General features: G+C 41.1%; 1 protein-coding gene across 3 annotated transcripts in view; it reads right to left on the bottom strand.

Annotated features, from left to right (window-relative positions):
* DNAJB6 (DnaJ heat shock protein family (Hsp40) member B6) overlaps nt 1–16,221 on the bottom strand; it is a 78,907-nt gene that overhangs the window by 19,116 nt on the left and 43,570 nt on the right. For all 3 annotated transcript variants that reach the window (XM_058534177.1, XM_058534188.1, XM_058534197.1), the window contains 3 exons: nt 15,431–15,562; nt 13,055–13,196; nt 12,383–12,453 (listed from right to left, as the gene is read on the bottom strand). In XM_058534177.1, the coding sequence (XP_058390160.1) occupies nt 12,383–12,453; nt 13,055–13,196; nt 15,431–15,562 (345 nt within the window). The remainder of the gene's footprint in view (nt 1–12,382; nt 12,454–13,054; nt 13,197–15,430; nt 15,563–16,221) is intronic.

Genomic DNA, 16,221 nt, shown 5'->3' with positions numbered 1-16,221 from the left:
CAGAGGGGTGTGCAGGAGGGGACAGGAAATAGGACATGCAGGAACAAGACAAGCTCTCAAGTGTCTCATATGCCAGGCGCATCTCAGAGGCGTTGGACAGGAGAGCGACTGAATTCTAGCCACCCAACCACGGACACAACACAGTGATGACGTGGAAGACGGGCAGAGAGGGCAGAAAGGTCAGGAGCGAGGACGACACGTGCCACAACAAATCTTTAATGACTACTCACTAAGGGACATGAGGACTGGTTCTCCAATAACTGGTGAAAGGGAAAGCATTAACGGCGGACTACGTGAAGGGGAGACCAAGTCAAGATGGTGTCCAGGCTCCCGCAGGGAGATGGATGGTGCTGCTGGGAGCAGATAAGGTGGAACAAAGGAGGAACATGGAGTAAGGGCGAAGGTCAAGGAGAACGGAAGCAGCTCTCCTGCCCGAGCCCCTCTGCCCTTAAAATGAAGTGGGCATAAGGTGCACGCTCAGGGCCAGGACAGAGCACAGTCCACAAAGGGCCAACAAACGCCATGACGCCCCAGTGGGGTTGGCTTCCCCACCAGCACTGCAGCTTACAAATATTAAAAGTACCATCTTGTTAAAGACAAAGAACAGAGCTCCTTAACCCTGTCCCGAGGAATTTGCACGGTGTAACCACCACACGCGTCCACATCTCCCTTAGCCAGGGACTGTTGGACTGCATCTGTCTTTCCAAAAGCTTGCAGGCAGGGGCCAGTACTTAATGGGATTCATTAAGACATCAAATGTTCATCTGTGGCGTAGGCCCAATGTTGTTAGTTACGAGACAGCGCAGCTAAGCAACTTCCTTATAAACACACAGCTACAGTTACTCCTTAGAGACTATTCCATGAAGCAAAGGGCTTGTTTTAGGCACAGGCTTCATGGGGAAAATATATGCAGCACAGCATCCTGGGATGAAGAGCATGGACGGGCTCTGGAGGATCGTGCTGGATGCCACCCACCCAGTCTGTGCCCACAGCCTCGTCTGAAAAGTGGGCATGTTACAGATCTACCCAACAGAGTTGTTGTGGTGCTCAAGTGAACAGTGCCGGATCAGGTCTATCAGCTGTATTATCACACCATCACCATCTCCTGGGGTGTTTGGTAGGGTTTGAGGACAATTATAAGATGGAAACTAAGGAACGCAGAGGCACACAAGGCCTCCATTTTCTCATCTGTGGATCGTTTGTCTGAAAAGCCCCCGAATTCTTCTGAGGTCCCTCAGCTCGGGGGATGGCACTCTCCCTTCCCTGAGCTGGTCCGTTACTTTGCTCTCATGTACTAGGCTTTGGGTCATGTTCTGTTCTAATGCCCTGCTGTAGTAGGCTGCCCTAAGTAGAGCTGCTGACACCCTGCACTCCACCTGGACGGCAGCAGACGGTATAGAACAATGCACCATAAAGAATACTCCGGATCATGCGCTGTGGGAACACGCTCAGTAAACCGAGAAGTGAGAGCCCCAGCAGTTCACACTGCTCTCTTCTTCCTACAGCAACCTGTGCCTGACGCCTCAGGCCACATGTCCCTACTTGGGCTGAAATGGGGCCTGAGAAGAACAGGATCAGGATCAGTTTAGAGAAAGGGGTGGGAAAGATTAGGACTGCGTTTTGTTGGAGGCAGAGAGGAAAAATCTCAGTTCCCTCATTTCTAGCCACTTACTACACAAACTAGAAGTACGATTCACGTCAAAATAACACTATAAAAGGAACCCTGTGTGCCCCAAACGTCCATAGACACCTGCTGGCCCCGAGTCGGTGCGGAGCCCTGCTTTCTTACTCTGTCTTCAGTGCTGCAGAAATGTAACCGTGTGTCTGAAGCACAGATTTTATCATCAAGATGGACCAAGATTGCCACAATAAACAATAATTGACGTAAATCTTGAAAAGGCATGTCATAAAAACAGAATGAACGTTCTAGCTTTTGTAGGGCTACATATTAACAAAATCTGATTTTTCTGAAGACATACAGTTCAATACACAAAAAAATTTCATAATAAGTGATTCCAGTTTCTTCTCAAAGCTCTTCAGTCTTTTTTGAAATACTGACATCTGTTAAACAAATAGATTTTCTAAAAAACCATTTAGACTAAGCAAGATGTGAGCCAAGGAATTCTTGTAGTTGTTTTAATCAAAATAATACACCACGAATAGACACCATTTTGTCAGGGCCTCCCCTAAGAAAAAGGCAAAACCACCCCAGGCGTCAGTCACGCAATCAGCCCTCTCCTTCAACACATCAGCGCTAGACGCCTGGAGCCCAAAGCTGGTTCCTGTGTCCGTAACAGCAGCAGCAGTGAAGACCATTCACCTAGTAAGAGTCCTATGAAATTCTCTTTAATAAAAATTTTAAAGCAAAACTAGATGAGACGTTTGTTTTAAAGGTCAAATAACAAAAATGTTGAGTGTACATTAAAGCTTCTGCACTTGATACCGCTACATACTGCACACTACACTCAAGTGGCTTCTTTCAAGTACAAAGATGACAAAAAACAAAAAATGCTGCTCATAAAGTTTAGGACTTTAAACTACATTTCCAGCCCTAGTATAACAAGTGGGAAGACACACAGCTAAACTGCACCTTTGTGTTTACAACTTCAAACTTGAGAGGTGAAGACGAAATAGATCTTTTTCTGTTAAGGGCTAAGGTATTCTTCCCCCCTTTTTTTTTTAATTTATTTTTTTTCCCCCAAAGCCCCAGTAGATAGTTGTATGTCATAGTTGCACATCCTTCTAGTTGCTGTATGTGGGACGCGGCCCCACCATGGCCGGAGAAGCGGTGCGTCAGTGCGCACCCGGGATCTGAACCCGGGCCGCCAGCAGTGGAGCGCGCGCACTTAACCACTAAGCCACGGGGCCGGCCCTTCCCCTCTCTTTAAAAATCAGTCTTTCACAAATTTATTCACTATATGAGAACCCTGATAAGCTGCCTCAAAAAAAATCCAAACACAGGCAAATTACTAAGAATTAAATCACGTCACAGTGGCAAAAGGACAAAACAGCTATCATATGGGAGACTAAAAATTAAGACTCCGTATCTCACTCAAAAATTCTAGACGGATTAATATTTTAAACGTTTTTTAGACGGTAAACATACAGAGGCAGAAATTCTTACCCAAGATAGAAAAAAAAAAAACAAAATAAACATTCACAGAATTAACTACGTAAAAACTTCCTGTTTCTGAACCTTTCATTCCTAACAACAGATGTGTTACAGGCCATGTTTTGAATGAAAATGGAAATAAAAAATATAAGCAACTTATAAAACAGTCTTTATTTTTGTTGATTTCTAAGTCAAACTCAAAAGTAATTTTAAAAACTCTCATTTGTGAGTGAAAAGGCTGCAAATAAATATACTGCAGAAGCACAATTAACAAAGAGAATAGGAAGAAAAAGATTAAAATTAGATATTCTTTAAAAAAGAGACTTGGAAAATATCAAAAGCTATTGTTTTAAGAGGGACTAATAAAACAGGTTAGGCGCTTAAAAAGCCTCAGATATAAAAAAACAAATGTAAACAATGAGAAAGAAATCTAAGCACAGACTGGCCGAAACCTCACAGGTCTCAAGAGGATTGACATGTTCAGTCAAAAGAGAATTTAGCAGGGGCCAGCCCAGTGGCATAGTGGTTAAGTTCGCATGCTCTGCTTTGGCGGCCCAGGGTTCGTGGGTTTGGACCCTGAGCAAAGACCTACACACTGCTCATCAAGTCATGCTGTGGCAGCGTCCCATATACAATATAGAGGAAGATGGGCAAAGACGGTAGCTGAGGGACAATCTTCCTCATCAAAAGAAAAAGAGAGAACTTAGTAAACTGATGACAAAGAGAAAACCTAAACAAATCAGTAATAATAGAAAATTTTAAAGGTATCAGTAACTAGAAAACGCGCTGAGACCAGATGACTTCACAGGCACAATGAACTGAATCTTGGGGACAGACAGGCATGGAAGCTTCCCAATGAAACAAGAGCAGTCTGACCACCAAACCATGATCTGGGCATGACCCTCCTGACGGTCGGAAGTCCGAGGTGAAGCTCAAGTCAGAGAACCCAGCACTGCCATGTCGGTTTCTTTCTCAAACAGGAAGAGGCCACAAGCACAATCCCACAAAGAAAAATAGTACTAACATCAGCCTACTGGGAACAAGAGAAAAAGTGCCTGGGATTAACGATTAGAGAAAGAAAAATAGGGGTAAAGTATGAGAAAATCTGTAGGGTTTTCCAGCTATATACAATATATCTTGTAAAAAAGATCACAGTGAGCCAAGAGCACAGTCAAATGACTGGACAAAAGGCTACAGGAAACCTCATTTTCCTACGGGTTATACATAATAGCCAGTTAGAAAAGGAAATACACGCCCACACACAAAGTTCCCAGCCTCATCTAGCAAGACTTTTAAGAAATGTGCATGTCTACATGAAAACACCATTCATTTCACAGCTGTATGTAAAACAAATTTTTTTAAAAAGGCAACTCTGCCATATTGTTCCTGGATGTCGAGGTTTCCCTAAATTAATCTATCAATTCAAATCAACTGGGGAGAACTGGAGTTGATTTGGCTTTTCATTGAAAGTATAAGAACACCCAACATGTGTTTGAAAACGAGCTGCCCTTTCAAGTAACCACCACAGTTGATACGGTGTGATCCTGGCACAGAATACGACCAACAGAAAACAAGAGTCCCAAGATAGCTGTACTAACAGAAATTTAGCAGATATTAACAGTGGCAAGAAAATTGGGAGAAAGCCAGATGTTTTCAACATACAGAAAGATTCCAAGTAAATTAAAGAAGCAAACAAATACACGAAAGACCATGAGAAAAACAGATCTTCAACTGTAGAAGATGTATGATATTAAGCCAAAGACCAAAAACAGAGACACATTTCTATACAAGAAATTAAGACTACCATACAGTATGGGCCGGCCTGGTGGCTTAGCGGTTATGTGCGCGGGCTCTGCTGCTGGCGGCCCGGGTTCGGATCCCAGGCACGCACCGACGCACCACTTCTCCGGCCATGCTGAGGCCGCGTCCCACATACAGCAACTAGAAGGATGTGCAACTATGACATACAACTATCTACTGGGGCTTTGGGGAAAAAATAAATAAAATAAAATAAAAATTAAAAAAAAAAAAAAAAAGAACTTTTAAAAGACTACCATACAGTAATTCAAATGAACAAAGGACAACTGAACAGGAAAATCACCTCAAAAGCACAGGCAAAGGACAAATAAACTTCATGTAACGGGCCCCTACGAAATCAGAAAACAACTCAGAAAGACAGGCACATACCAGCTCACATACAAACAAGATGCTCTACCTAATTAAGAAACCCAAGAAATGTAAATTGCAAACTCTTAACAGACAGTGTTAGCAAGTATGTGAGGAATCCATTGTTGATGGGCACTTACTTTGTGGAAAGTAATTTATGACTATCAGTTTTAAATGCACACGTCTCAACCCAATTATTCAACTCCCAGGTACCTAATTTAATGAAATTGCTCCTATAAGAACACAGACTCTATGCAAATACCTCAAAAATCAGAGGAAGAAACGTATACCAACATTTTGTCAGGTTGCACAAGAGTGTCACACCGAGGCCAAAACAGGTGCAAAGACCGGGGAGCACAAACTGGGTGGGGACAGCTGCCCCAGCCACGTACTAGGTGACCAATTTCAGGACACCAGCCATTCCAAAACCAACTGGAAATCCAGTCGCTGCTTGGCAGGTGACTGCCCAAGCCGCTGGCCTCTATGGGGACTTTCCTCAGTCTCTTCTGAACAGCCCTTCTTGGCTTTCCAATGCCCTTGAACACATTATGACTGCTCAACTGTGCACAGGGTCCACGGCCCGTGGACCCTCCAAATAGTCCAGGGGGCCACATACAAGGGAGGGAGGTGGCTCAACTGCCATATGGAGACCACCACTGATTCTCTTCCTGCTCTCGATTCCACATTCAGACCCCTGGTGTCACATCAAACAGCCTAGGAAGCCTCAGGTTATCTGCCTTGGCTTAGGGGTGATTAGCAGCAGTGTTCCCAATTTGAGGGGTGGGTGGAGTGTTCAGAAAGCCTAGGTTTGTGCAGACTCAGGGTGCATGCTCCCCACTACCTCGATGCCCAAGAGGAAGGGCAGCTCGCCATGGGGGCAGGAGAAGGATAAATCTTCAGTCACAACATTGCAAACTAAAGGGAAAGGGAGCAAAGGTCAGCTGGGCAGAAGCGGCTCACCATGAAACCACAGATCCACGCAGGGAATGGAGCCAGAGCCCAAGAAGCGCGTCCTTGGACGAAGCCCAATCATCCGCCCTGCCATGCCAGCGGTCCCCGGCCCCGTTGTACATACCAGAGGAATATTTTTATCAATTATTTCATAAATGCAAGTTTCTCAGGAGCTCCAGAACCATTTTTTAGAAGGAGGGAATCTCACCTCAACCCATTTGGGGGCATAAATGCTTTCTGTTTTGTTTTGTTTTTTGTGAGGAAGATTGGCCCTGGGCTAACATCTGTGCGCATCTTTCTCTACTTTATATAGGAGGCCGCCACAGCATGGCTTGACAAGCAGTGCATCGGTGCGCGCCCGTGATCTGAACCTGCGAAGCCCGGGCTGCTGAAGTAGAGCGCACACACTTAACCACTGCACCACCAGGCCGGCCCCATAAATGCTTTTTTGAACAGGTAAAATCATTTGCTGGTACAACCAGAAAAGAGTGGGCTCTGAATGCCTTGGGTATCAGCTTAACATTCCACAGATGGGGGCGAGGGTAGTTTTTATATTCTATAATACAAAGCACACCAAATGGCAATTTAATGTAATACAGCCATGAATTTAACATGTCTTTGAAGATTTTTCTTTTTTTTTTTTAGCTGAGGAAGACTCGCCCTGAGCTAATATTTGTGCCAATCTTCCTCTATTTTGTATGTGGGTCACCTCCACAGCACGGCTGGAGGGTGGTGTAGGTCCGCGCCTGGGATCCAAACCCACGAAGCCAAAGTGGAGCAAGCAAACTCTCAACCACTACACCGCCGGGCCAGCCCTGAATATTTTAAGTTACTTCTATTTAGTGGTTTTTTTGCTACAATTGTTTTTACTTCTATTTCAAGGGTTTTTTTCCTACAATTGTTTCCTAAAGGAAAAACACTCCTTGGTCTCAGTTCTCCCACTTAAATTGCCTGCACTCTGACATCATCAGTTACCTTCGGTTTTCGTGGCCCAGTTTTTCTAGTAACTTTATGTGTGTATGTATATGATATTAAATTGCATATTAGTGGGATTTACAACGTACAGCTTATCAACATTTGACGATATCTGTACTTGATATTCTCTTAAGGAAAAAATGATTCCAAATTTTAAGCTGGAAAGTCACTGGAATTACTGTTGAGCAAAGAAAATCACAATTATATGATTTTTTCAGATTTTCAGTATATACACTAAGAATTATGTACAAACTGAAATGTCTGTGTACTCATCCTCAAAACAACCAATAAAATCTCAATTATGAAAGAAAAAGAATTGGGACAAATGCCTAAGAAACAAGTCTCCGGCAGCTGCAAAATCCACATCACCTGTGTCCACGCTGTGCTCATTTGGGGGTAGAAGTATGAGTACCAGACAAAAGCTTTTGCTTTTGCTGTTATTTCCCCCAGAGTGTCCGGACTGCCCCTGGAAAGACTGAAATCTGACCAATTCCTTAAGGAAGATCTTAAATAGGCCTATCTCTCCCTCCACTCAGCACCGACAGTATTCACTAGTACGTTTACACCCTTTGTAGGACAGGCGTTTCGGGCCAACCGAGAGGCGCTCTGGGAGGGCAGGGAAGAGGTTCTTTCACAGCTTGCAGCACCACACTGATCTCACAGTAAGCAAGTGAGATCTTTGTAAAGTGGCAGCAGACAGGATCCAATACCACTTCCGCAATAGTATCTCGAGCTACAACATCCTTAACAAGTCCTCTCCAGACTTGCTAAAAATAAGAAAAGCCTGTTCTCCCTTGTTTTCCTTACTGTTGTCATTTTCTGTCGACTCCTTGAATGTCCCTCAGCATCAGAACACAGCCACCAGCCGGCAGCCAAACAGAAGGGAAGAGGTGGGAAGAATGGCATGATGACGCTGGGCTGTTTTTAAAGAGACAAATCAATCCTACTGGGATAGAAAGTGCCAATATATAATCAACAACAGTGCTTATTAGATTATGAAACTTAACATAAACATTCACCATTCAGTGGTCCAAAGAGCAAAGCTATGTCATAAACCCAGACGCACCCCCAATCCCTCCAAAACCAGACTTGGTCGTTAGTTGGTATACAAGGAATGGGAGCCAATGTGCTTCCAAGTTAACAAGTCAGTGTTCCAGGGGCGTCAGAGAAATGAGTGGTGTGGGATCACAATCACCATTCTGGATGTACTCAAGAAATACTTACAGAATGCTTAAAGTGCCACGTGCTAGGAAGGAGTAGCCAAGAAAATGTTAGATTGAAATTCCTGCCCTCATGGGGCCTGTATGCTTACGGGGATTGGACTCCAGAATAGCATTCTTCTGTTTTCTGAATTCTAGGAGAGGAGGGAAGGGGAGAGAAAGGCTAGGCAGGGTTCTGTACAAAGTGCAAAACTCACATTAGACACTCAGTAACTCCTTCATAAGTAGTGCGGTAAGATCAACTGACAGGCTGCACAAAAGCAAAGAAGCAAGTATTTACCCAAGCAAATAGCAAGGACACGCCTTTTGATGCCCAATTCCACTTCTAAGAGTCAAGACTCCAAAAATGCCAGCTAATTCTAGTCTCTGGAAATCAGTGATCACAGTGATTTCTAGATTTCTGATATAGTAAGAGTGGTTGTAACTTTCCCTTCTTTGACCTTTTCAAATAGCAGATGCAATAAATAATTTAGCCGGAAAAAAAAAAAAAAGCTTTTGCTCTATCAGATTTCAACTGTTGGTCATACTTAGTACCAAGGTATACATCCCAAAGTCACCCATATGGCCAGCTCTGGAAAAGTATCTGAAACAAAAATGGAAGCATTAGCTTCAACTTTGAGCACGCAAGAAATGGTGACGGAGTAAGAATTTAATAATTTAATCCAATGTTTCTTAGAGAATTTGCATCATTAAACCACCCAATGCAGTATACTGACCACCTTAAAAATACCTCACAGGGTAACAAAATCTTGTACCTATATGAACAAAAAAAAAATGCCACTGGGTCACATAGATCAACTCCCTCTTAATCACACAGTATCAAGTGTTCAAATTTACTAAACAGTTTTGTGCTGGAAAACCTCCATCCTTTTACTGAACATGCTGATGACTAACTTTCACCACCACTGAGAAGCAATACCAGAGCTAATAAAACCAACTATAAACTACTGTTGGACTCACTGAAAATAAAAATATTTTTAATTAATTATGTTATGACAACTTAAAAAAAAAAACAAGAAGAGCAGTCCCTAAAGAGAGTATTAACAGCTAGTGAGGTAACTGAGCAGAATTTTAAAGCTTTAGTAGATAATGAACAGAAATGACTGACTGGAAAGATGTCCCACAAATGGTGTCCCTCGAGCTTTACCATTCATTCTATAAGGAATGACTTCAGCAGACTAGGTACACGGGTTTTTAAGAGTGGCTTCAGTAAATTCTAAAGTTAACTAACCCTACAAACTTCTAAAATCTGTCCTTTAAAGAACTTCAAAGAGGGAGATGAATCGCCATTTATGTGACCACTGATATCGTGTGTATTACAAAGAAAGTTTCCAAAATCAAACCCGGAACCTTTGGAACCTGTAAAGGACAGGAACATGAGGCCTAATCCATCACTGAACTCAGTCTAACCACCTGAGGGGAAAACCACAGGGAAGAGGAAGAGAGCAGAGATGAGCTAACAGAACAGACTGATAGTCCCTCAATACTCTGCTTTGGGGAATTAAAACAGAAGAACTCCCATTGTTAATGACTGTTAAGATCCCCCCCAAACTAGGATACAGACACAAACCAAACAGAAAAGAGAGCATGTGACCAAGGTGGGAGGGGCAGTCCTTGCATGGACTGTGCATACCAGACACAAGCAGTTTGGGGTGAGCATTTGGATTTCCTGTTTTCAAAGGCATTCAAGACCAGAGAAAGATTTAAACGCAGAAACTGTAGGGACTAACAAATGACCAGAACCTGTAATGTAAACTAAACGCTATTCTTCCAAGTCATGCCCTGTGAGTGATGCTACCAATGCTGGAAACAGCGTTAACTGTTCACAGCTGCTGTCACAGAACGGCGGACTCACTGCTCCAGACTCAATGAACTTGATTGCTTTTAAAACCCAAGGAACAAGGTAAGATCTGACAGCAACAGACAACTTCTCTAACCCTATTAATAACTTAATAAAATTAACACGCCTATCAGTAGAAGTGCAGAACAAAGGTAGTTTTCTCAGATACAAATGATGAACTGTGATACTGACTGTGATACTCCCTACAAAAAAAATTCACCAAGAAGATTCCTTAGCAGTCAAACATCTTTTACCTGTAACATGAATCTGAGTCAACTGTTTACAGCTGCAGTTGCATTAAAGCTGATCATCCCAGTTATGTTCACAAGTGTAAAACAAAGGTTATGGTGGAATGCCTCCTGGGAACCTCTAACACTTATGGGACAGACACGACTTCTCTTCATCCACCTGGCATCCCTGGGGACCACCAAGCCTGCCTTATCAAATGGTTCATATCCCCCTCATTAATGAAAAACAGAAAACTCTTAAGAAGTCCCAGGTATTTACTTGAGTTTCTCACTTAGAAACAGAGAAACCATCTATCCTAATAACATAAACAAAAGTAGGCTTTCTGGAACTAAAATTCTGTTTGTGAAACTAGATTTTACAATTACAGCACTGTTTTCCAACATGTGACGTGCCTACATATGTCCCTCATCCAAAGGCACTGAGAGCTAAGAGAGCACATTTAAAGTACCTTTCATTGTTTTCCTTATTCACTTGTCATTTTTGAATACTTACATTAAATTTTGCAACGCTTTTTTAATAGCGTCTATGAGATTGTAAAAACTACCTTTTACTTGTTTTCAGTAATAATACATTAGATTCTTTCAAGACTGTATAGCACCATAAGCAATTTCCCAACGTTTTCCACCTAAGCCTGCGCTGTCAGGAAATAATCCTTAGTACCCGCCCATCCTTCCAGCAATCTTTACACTGCTTATTGCCAAAACAAAAACAAGTGGGTAGTTTCAATGCAACGAAAGTCTAGTTTAATATTCCTCTGGCTGCAATTCTAGTTATCAGTGGTGATCGTGACAGATTTTACAGATCGAAAAACAAAAGAAATGCCTTTATTTTGGCCCTAGTCTATATCATTCCGTGACTTTACCATGCATAATGTCTTTAAATGAGCTGGCGTCAAACATAACCTAGAAAACTAGAATACTTCAAAGAATGAAAAATCATATAGCTGTTCATTCCCTCCCAGTAGAAATGTTACCATGTTAAAATGTTTAATAAATTGCTTACAATTATTTAACATGAATAGGAAAATTTTCCCATATTCTCCAAACACAGCGAAGAAAACGAATACATGTAACTTAAGTTCAGCATCCACCTTAACAAAGAGAACGAAACAGTAATGAAGTGACACTAGAAGCCCAGGCACAAAATCATACACAGACACAAGAAGGCTACAGGTCCCACTCAGGAAAGAATGCACCAAACACATTCGAATTTATTTTCTTTTTTTTTTTTTTAAGCAAATGACAAAGACCCAGTTTACCAGCTTTACTTTTTTAAACCTAAGCTTAACATTACATATTTAAACAATTGTCAAAACTTACTAAGTTGCCAGCATTCATGCACAACTAGAAAACATCCTCAATTTATATTAAACCAGAAATGTATTACTATTAATGCATTAATATCTTTCACTACTAAATACTGAAAAAAATGAAATTATTTTTGTGGAAGATTCATCCTGGTAATGTTAACTTCACAGCAGGCTGACACTACTTGGCTCACGTTTCAAACACAATGGAAAAGCAGGTCCGTGCTGGTGTTAGTGTACGAAAGAGTCACGGCCACCTTGGATTACGTTTAATAAAAAAGCAAAGTGCATACAGAGATTTACAACAATTTTAAAGACAAAAAAAAATGGTCCTATTATGTGGTCCCAACAATAAACTCAAAAGTCTATGACAATTAGGGCTCCGATGAGCTGTGTATAAATACTTTAGATTAGGTACAGTTATAGTGAAAGTCGAGTTCGTTTGAAATCTTCAAAAAAATGTTCCTGTTAATCCTCAAATGGTGCTTGTTATGTTAACATTTCTGTTTGTTACATGCGTGCGTTGAATTACTTGTTATCCAAGCGCAGCAGCTGCTCCTTACCATTTATCGTTAGAGACTTTAACTGGCCGTCTTCTTCAACTTCTACTCTTTCTTGACCATTCTCGACAATTCTGGAGAATAAAAAGCATTTAAAGTAAACATATGTATATATATATATACATATTCACCTATGTATACAGATGTATATGTAATACATATCCATTATACATATAATATGTATGTGAACATATATGCATATTTTAAAGGACATAACTGCCATATGTGAAATCACTAATTTTGAGGCTGAAAAACAGCTGAAGCCAACCTATTGATGATAAATCTTTCTTAAAAAGATTTATTCTAACAGATGGAAGTTTTGTCTCCAATACTATAAAGCTGAACACTAAATGCACGCACAGATGCTATTAATCAAAATGAGAAAGGTTTTACTGTTAACGATTTTCCATTTCACCGTTCTAACAATTCTAGCAAAACTTATTACATATTATTACACATTAAAGATGACTCTAAATAAACATTACTTCTAACATATAACACTAAGCATAAGTTTAAAAGGAAATGGTCTAATTCGGAGATGAAGTAAAAATTCTCATAGTGCCAGATGTAACATACAACCTGTACTTCACACTCTGGGGGTGTGCAAAGGAAACGTGGCACCAATGAAACATTATCCTGCTTATTAAAAATATGAAATATAGAAGACCACGGTACCTCTTTGTAGTGATTTTCCTGCCATTAACTGTTTTAGTAGAAGTTGATATGGATTTGAAGTTGCCCATCCCACTACCACCAAACGCCGTGGAAGAGAAGGAAGTGAGGCCCCCATGACCTAGGGAACTAAAGGAAGTAAATCCTGTAGGAAAATAGGAAAGGAAGAAGATTAGAGACTAATATGTCCAGTATTCATTTAATGCAAAAATTACTGAGTTTCAAAATTTCGTAGTAGACATCTGATATAACTGTGTAACCAATGAGTAACTGAAAGACCATACAGAAATGGATCAAAAACACTGGAGAGCAATGCCTACGCAGCAGCACCACAGAACCACAGGGAAGGGGGAGAGCCACACTCTCCTCTGAACCCGTGGACATGTATTCCAGGAACAGAAGGAAGAACCAGCGCCCTCGTTCAAGTCATATCCTCCCCCCACACACACAGAGCGTGTTGTTGGACCTCACTGGCATTTCACCTATTCATGGGTGATCAACTTGGCACCATGCGTCACGGATGGAGTGGGATGGCAACAGGCATCTTAATCTTGCAGAGCAACTGCACCACCACAGAATGTCAAACCCAACTAACTAATGCTTACCTTCTCCTTGCAATGTGACCACAGGGGATAAAAATCTGAATTTTTAAAAAGCTAAAATAATTTTAGAATGAATACTACAAATTTGCTCTAAAGTACAGGCAGCATTCTAAATTACATGGCAATCACACTACGGACATTAAAAAACCCTGATTTCCACAAGTCACACTTTGATATTAAGAACTGGTTATTAAAAGCGCTTGTCTCACTTCCAAAACATTCACATTAAAACAAATACTCCAGGGGCCAGCCCCGTGGCTTAGCGGTTAAGAGCTCGCACTCCGCTGCTGGCGGCCCGGGGTTCGGATCCCGGGTTCGGATCCCGGGTGTGCACCGACGCACCGCTTCTCCGTCCACGCTGAGGCCACGTCCCACATACAGCAACTAGAAGGATGTGCAACTATGACATACAACTATCTACTGGGGCTTTGGGGGAAAATAAATAAATAAAATTATAAAAAAAACAAATACTCCATACTCTCTAAAAATGACTCAATCATCTAGGGTCTAATATTGCCTAGAACCAGCGAGGTCCAAAATAAATAGAATGTGAGCCAAATATATCATTTTAAATTTTCTATGGCCCCATTAGAAAATAAAAAGAAATTTATAAAATTAATCTTAACATATTTTATTTAATCCAGAATATCTAAGATATCATTTCAATATGCAACATAAAAAATTTTAGATATTTTACATTGTCTTTCATATTCAGTCTTTGAAACCCAGTGTATATGTCACACTCAGAACACACCTCAATGTGGACTGGCCACATCTCCAGTGCTCACCAGCTCCAGGTAGCTGGTGGCTACCGTACAGGACAGCATAGGTCTAGAGCGAGCCTGGAGCCACACACCTACCTCACATGTCAGCCACACATTTCTTAAATGAAGTAGTTTTGTTGATATTTTTAACCAGCTTGCTTTTACTCTCCCCTAACTTTTAGTATATTACACAGAATCTAATGAGAGGATTTGCTGGAGAAAAGTACATCTAAAACTGCCCTTTGTATTAGAATCCAACCAGTCGATTGACCTAGATGTTCCTAGCCCAGTATTTGAAGGGAAGAACACTCTGAGCTGTATTAGCAGGGCAGCCTGTATGTGCAGTAACAAGCACTGCAATTCTTACCGCCAAGTCTTTAAAGTAAAAATGAGAAAATAAGAAAAAACAAGTTTCTCTGATAAGATGAGCTTCACAGAAAAGATAATATTCTAATTCTCCCGGTAAAACACACTTACATCCTGCCATGTGCACATCACGAGTTGACCATAACACCGTGTATGGCAGTGCAATCACAAGACATCACACTTCACTAGTGGACTCTGTGGCCATGGCCACACACAGATCATGGGCCCGTGTAAAGCTCCACCTCTGATCCCATCAACTGCAAGTCTCCTAGGATACTACTTGTTTGTGTGTGTTTTTTAACTGCTAAGGAGCTTAGATTAAAAAACGATTTAGTGAGATTGTCTAAGTGAGTTATTTCCTATTTACCCAAAAACACATTACTCCTTTAATCAGGAATTTCATTAAACGTTGGCCTTTAATAGTAAGATGAGAAGGGGATTTTTGAGTATAACATTCCTGGGAAGATCAGAAAAAAATGTAGGTTACTAAGCACAAATTTGCACACATAAAAAATACTGGCAAACCTACACAGCTGCTCTACCAAAAGGAATACACACACTCCAAACTGCTCTAATTGAAAGACTATTCTGTTTATCAGCACTCATTTCTGTTCAGATATCAGAGATTAAATCTAAGCATTTAATACCTGTATCAAAAGAAGAAAATCCTCCTCCAAAAGATGGAAATCCACTGAAGGCAGAGAAAAATGATCCTGTGCCTCGGTTCCTGCTTCCTCGGGGGCCCCTTCTACTACCAAAAAAGTCCTCAAATGGGTCTTCTAAAAACAAAGAAATGCGTTTTGTAACATCTTTATTCATGTTTATTTTTTTCACAGGAAAGCTGCAATAAAGCAAAACGGGTTAACGCCTTATAACATATTACTCCATTAGGAACACAACTTCTCACCAAGACATTATAATACCAGAGCTTATCTACAGAGCAAAGGATAGTCCATCTAAGCAGCAGTTTTACTTACTTGTTTAATTCAACTAAAGCTAGAATACATTAGGGAATAAATAACCAGACTGTTGACAAAAAACACTGTACATACAAATACAAAACTCAGGGTCGTTAATGTGCGTTTCCAACTTGGACAGAGAGCAGTTCTAATAGAGCATTTTATTTAAAGTTCTGTTAGACAATCTCCCTGCTGCCACCATCTGAATGGTTATGATGGTTTCACACTTAGGTGGTTGTATTCCATGGAGTCCGGGTTGCCTTCTCCAATGTAATTGAGAAATAAAAACAAAAATGGATTATTCTAACATTTATTTGTAACACATAGACAGAGAGAATGTTATACCACGTGAGGAAAAATTTAACAGCTGGTGATTCTGGGCCACAAGTGATTTAAGAATTCTTTTACTTTTCTTTAAGCTTGATGTCTCAAAAAAAGTTTAGAAAAGATGAGTCAAAGTCAAATCTGAATAAACGTTA

Source organism: Diceros bicornis, chromosome 3 (assembly GCF_020826845.1).
Source record: "Diceros bicornis minor isolate mBicDic1 chromosome 3, mDicBic1.mat.cur, whole genome shotgun sequence".
Taxonomy (NCBI): domain Eukaryota; kingdom Metazoa; phylum Chordata; class Mammalia; order Perissodactyla; family Rhinocerotidae; genus Diceros; species Diceros bicornis.
This window is presented reverse-complemented; position numbering and strand designations above follow the sequence as displayed.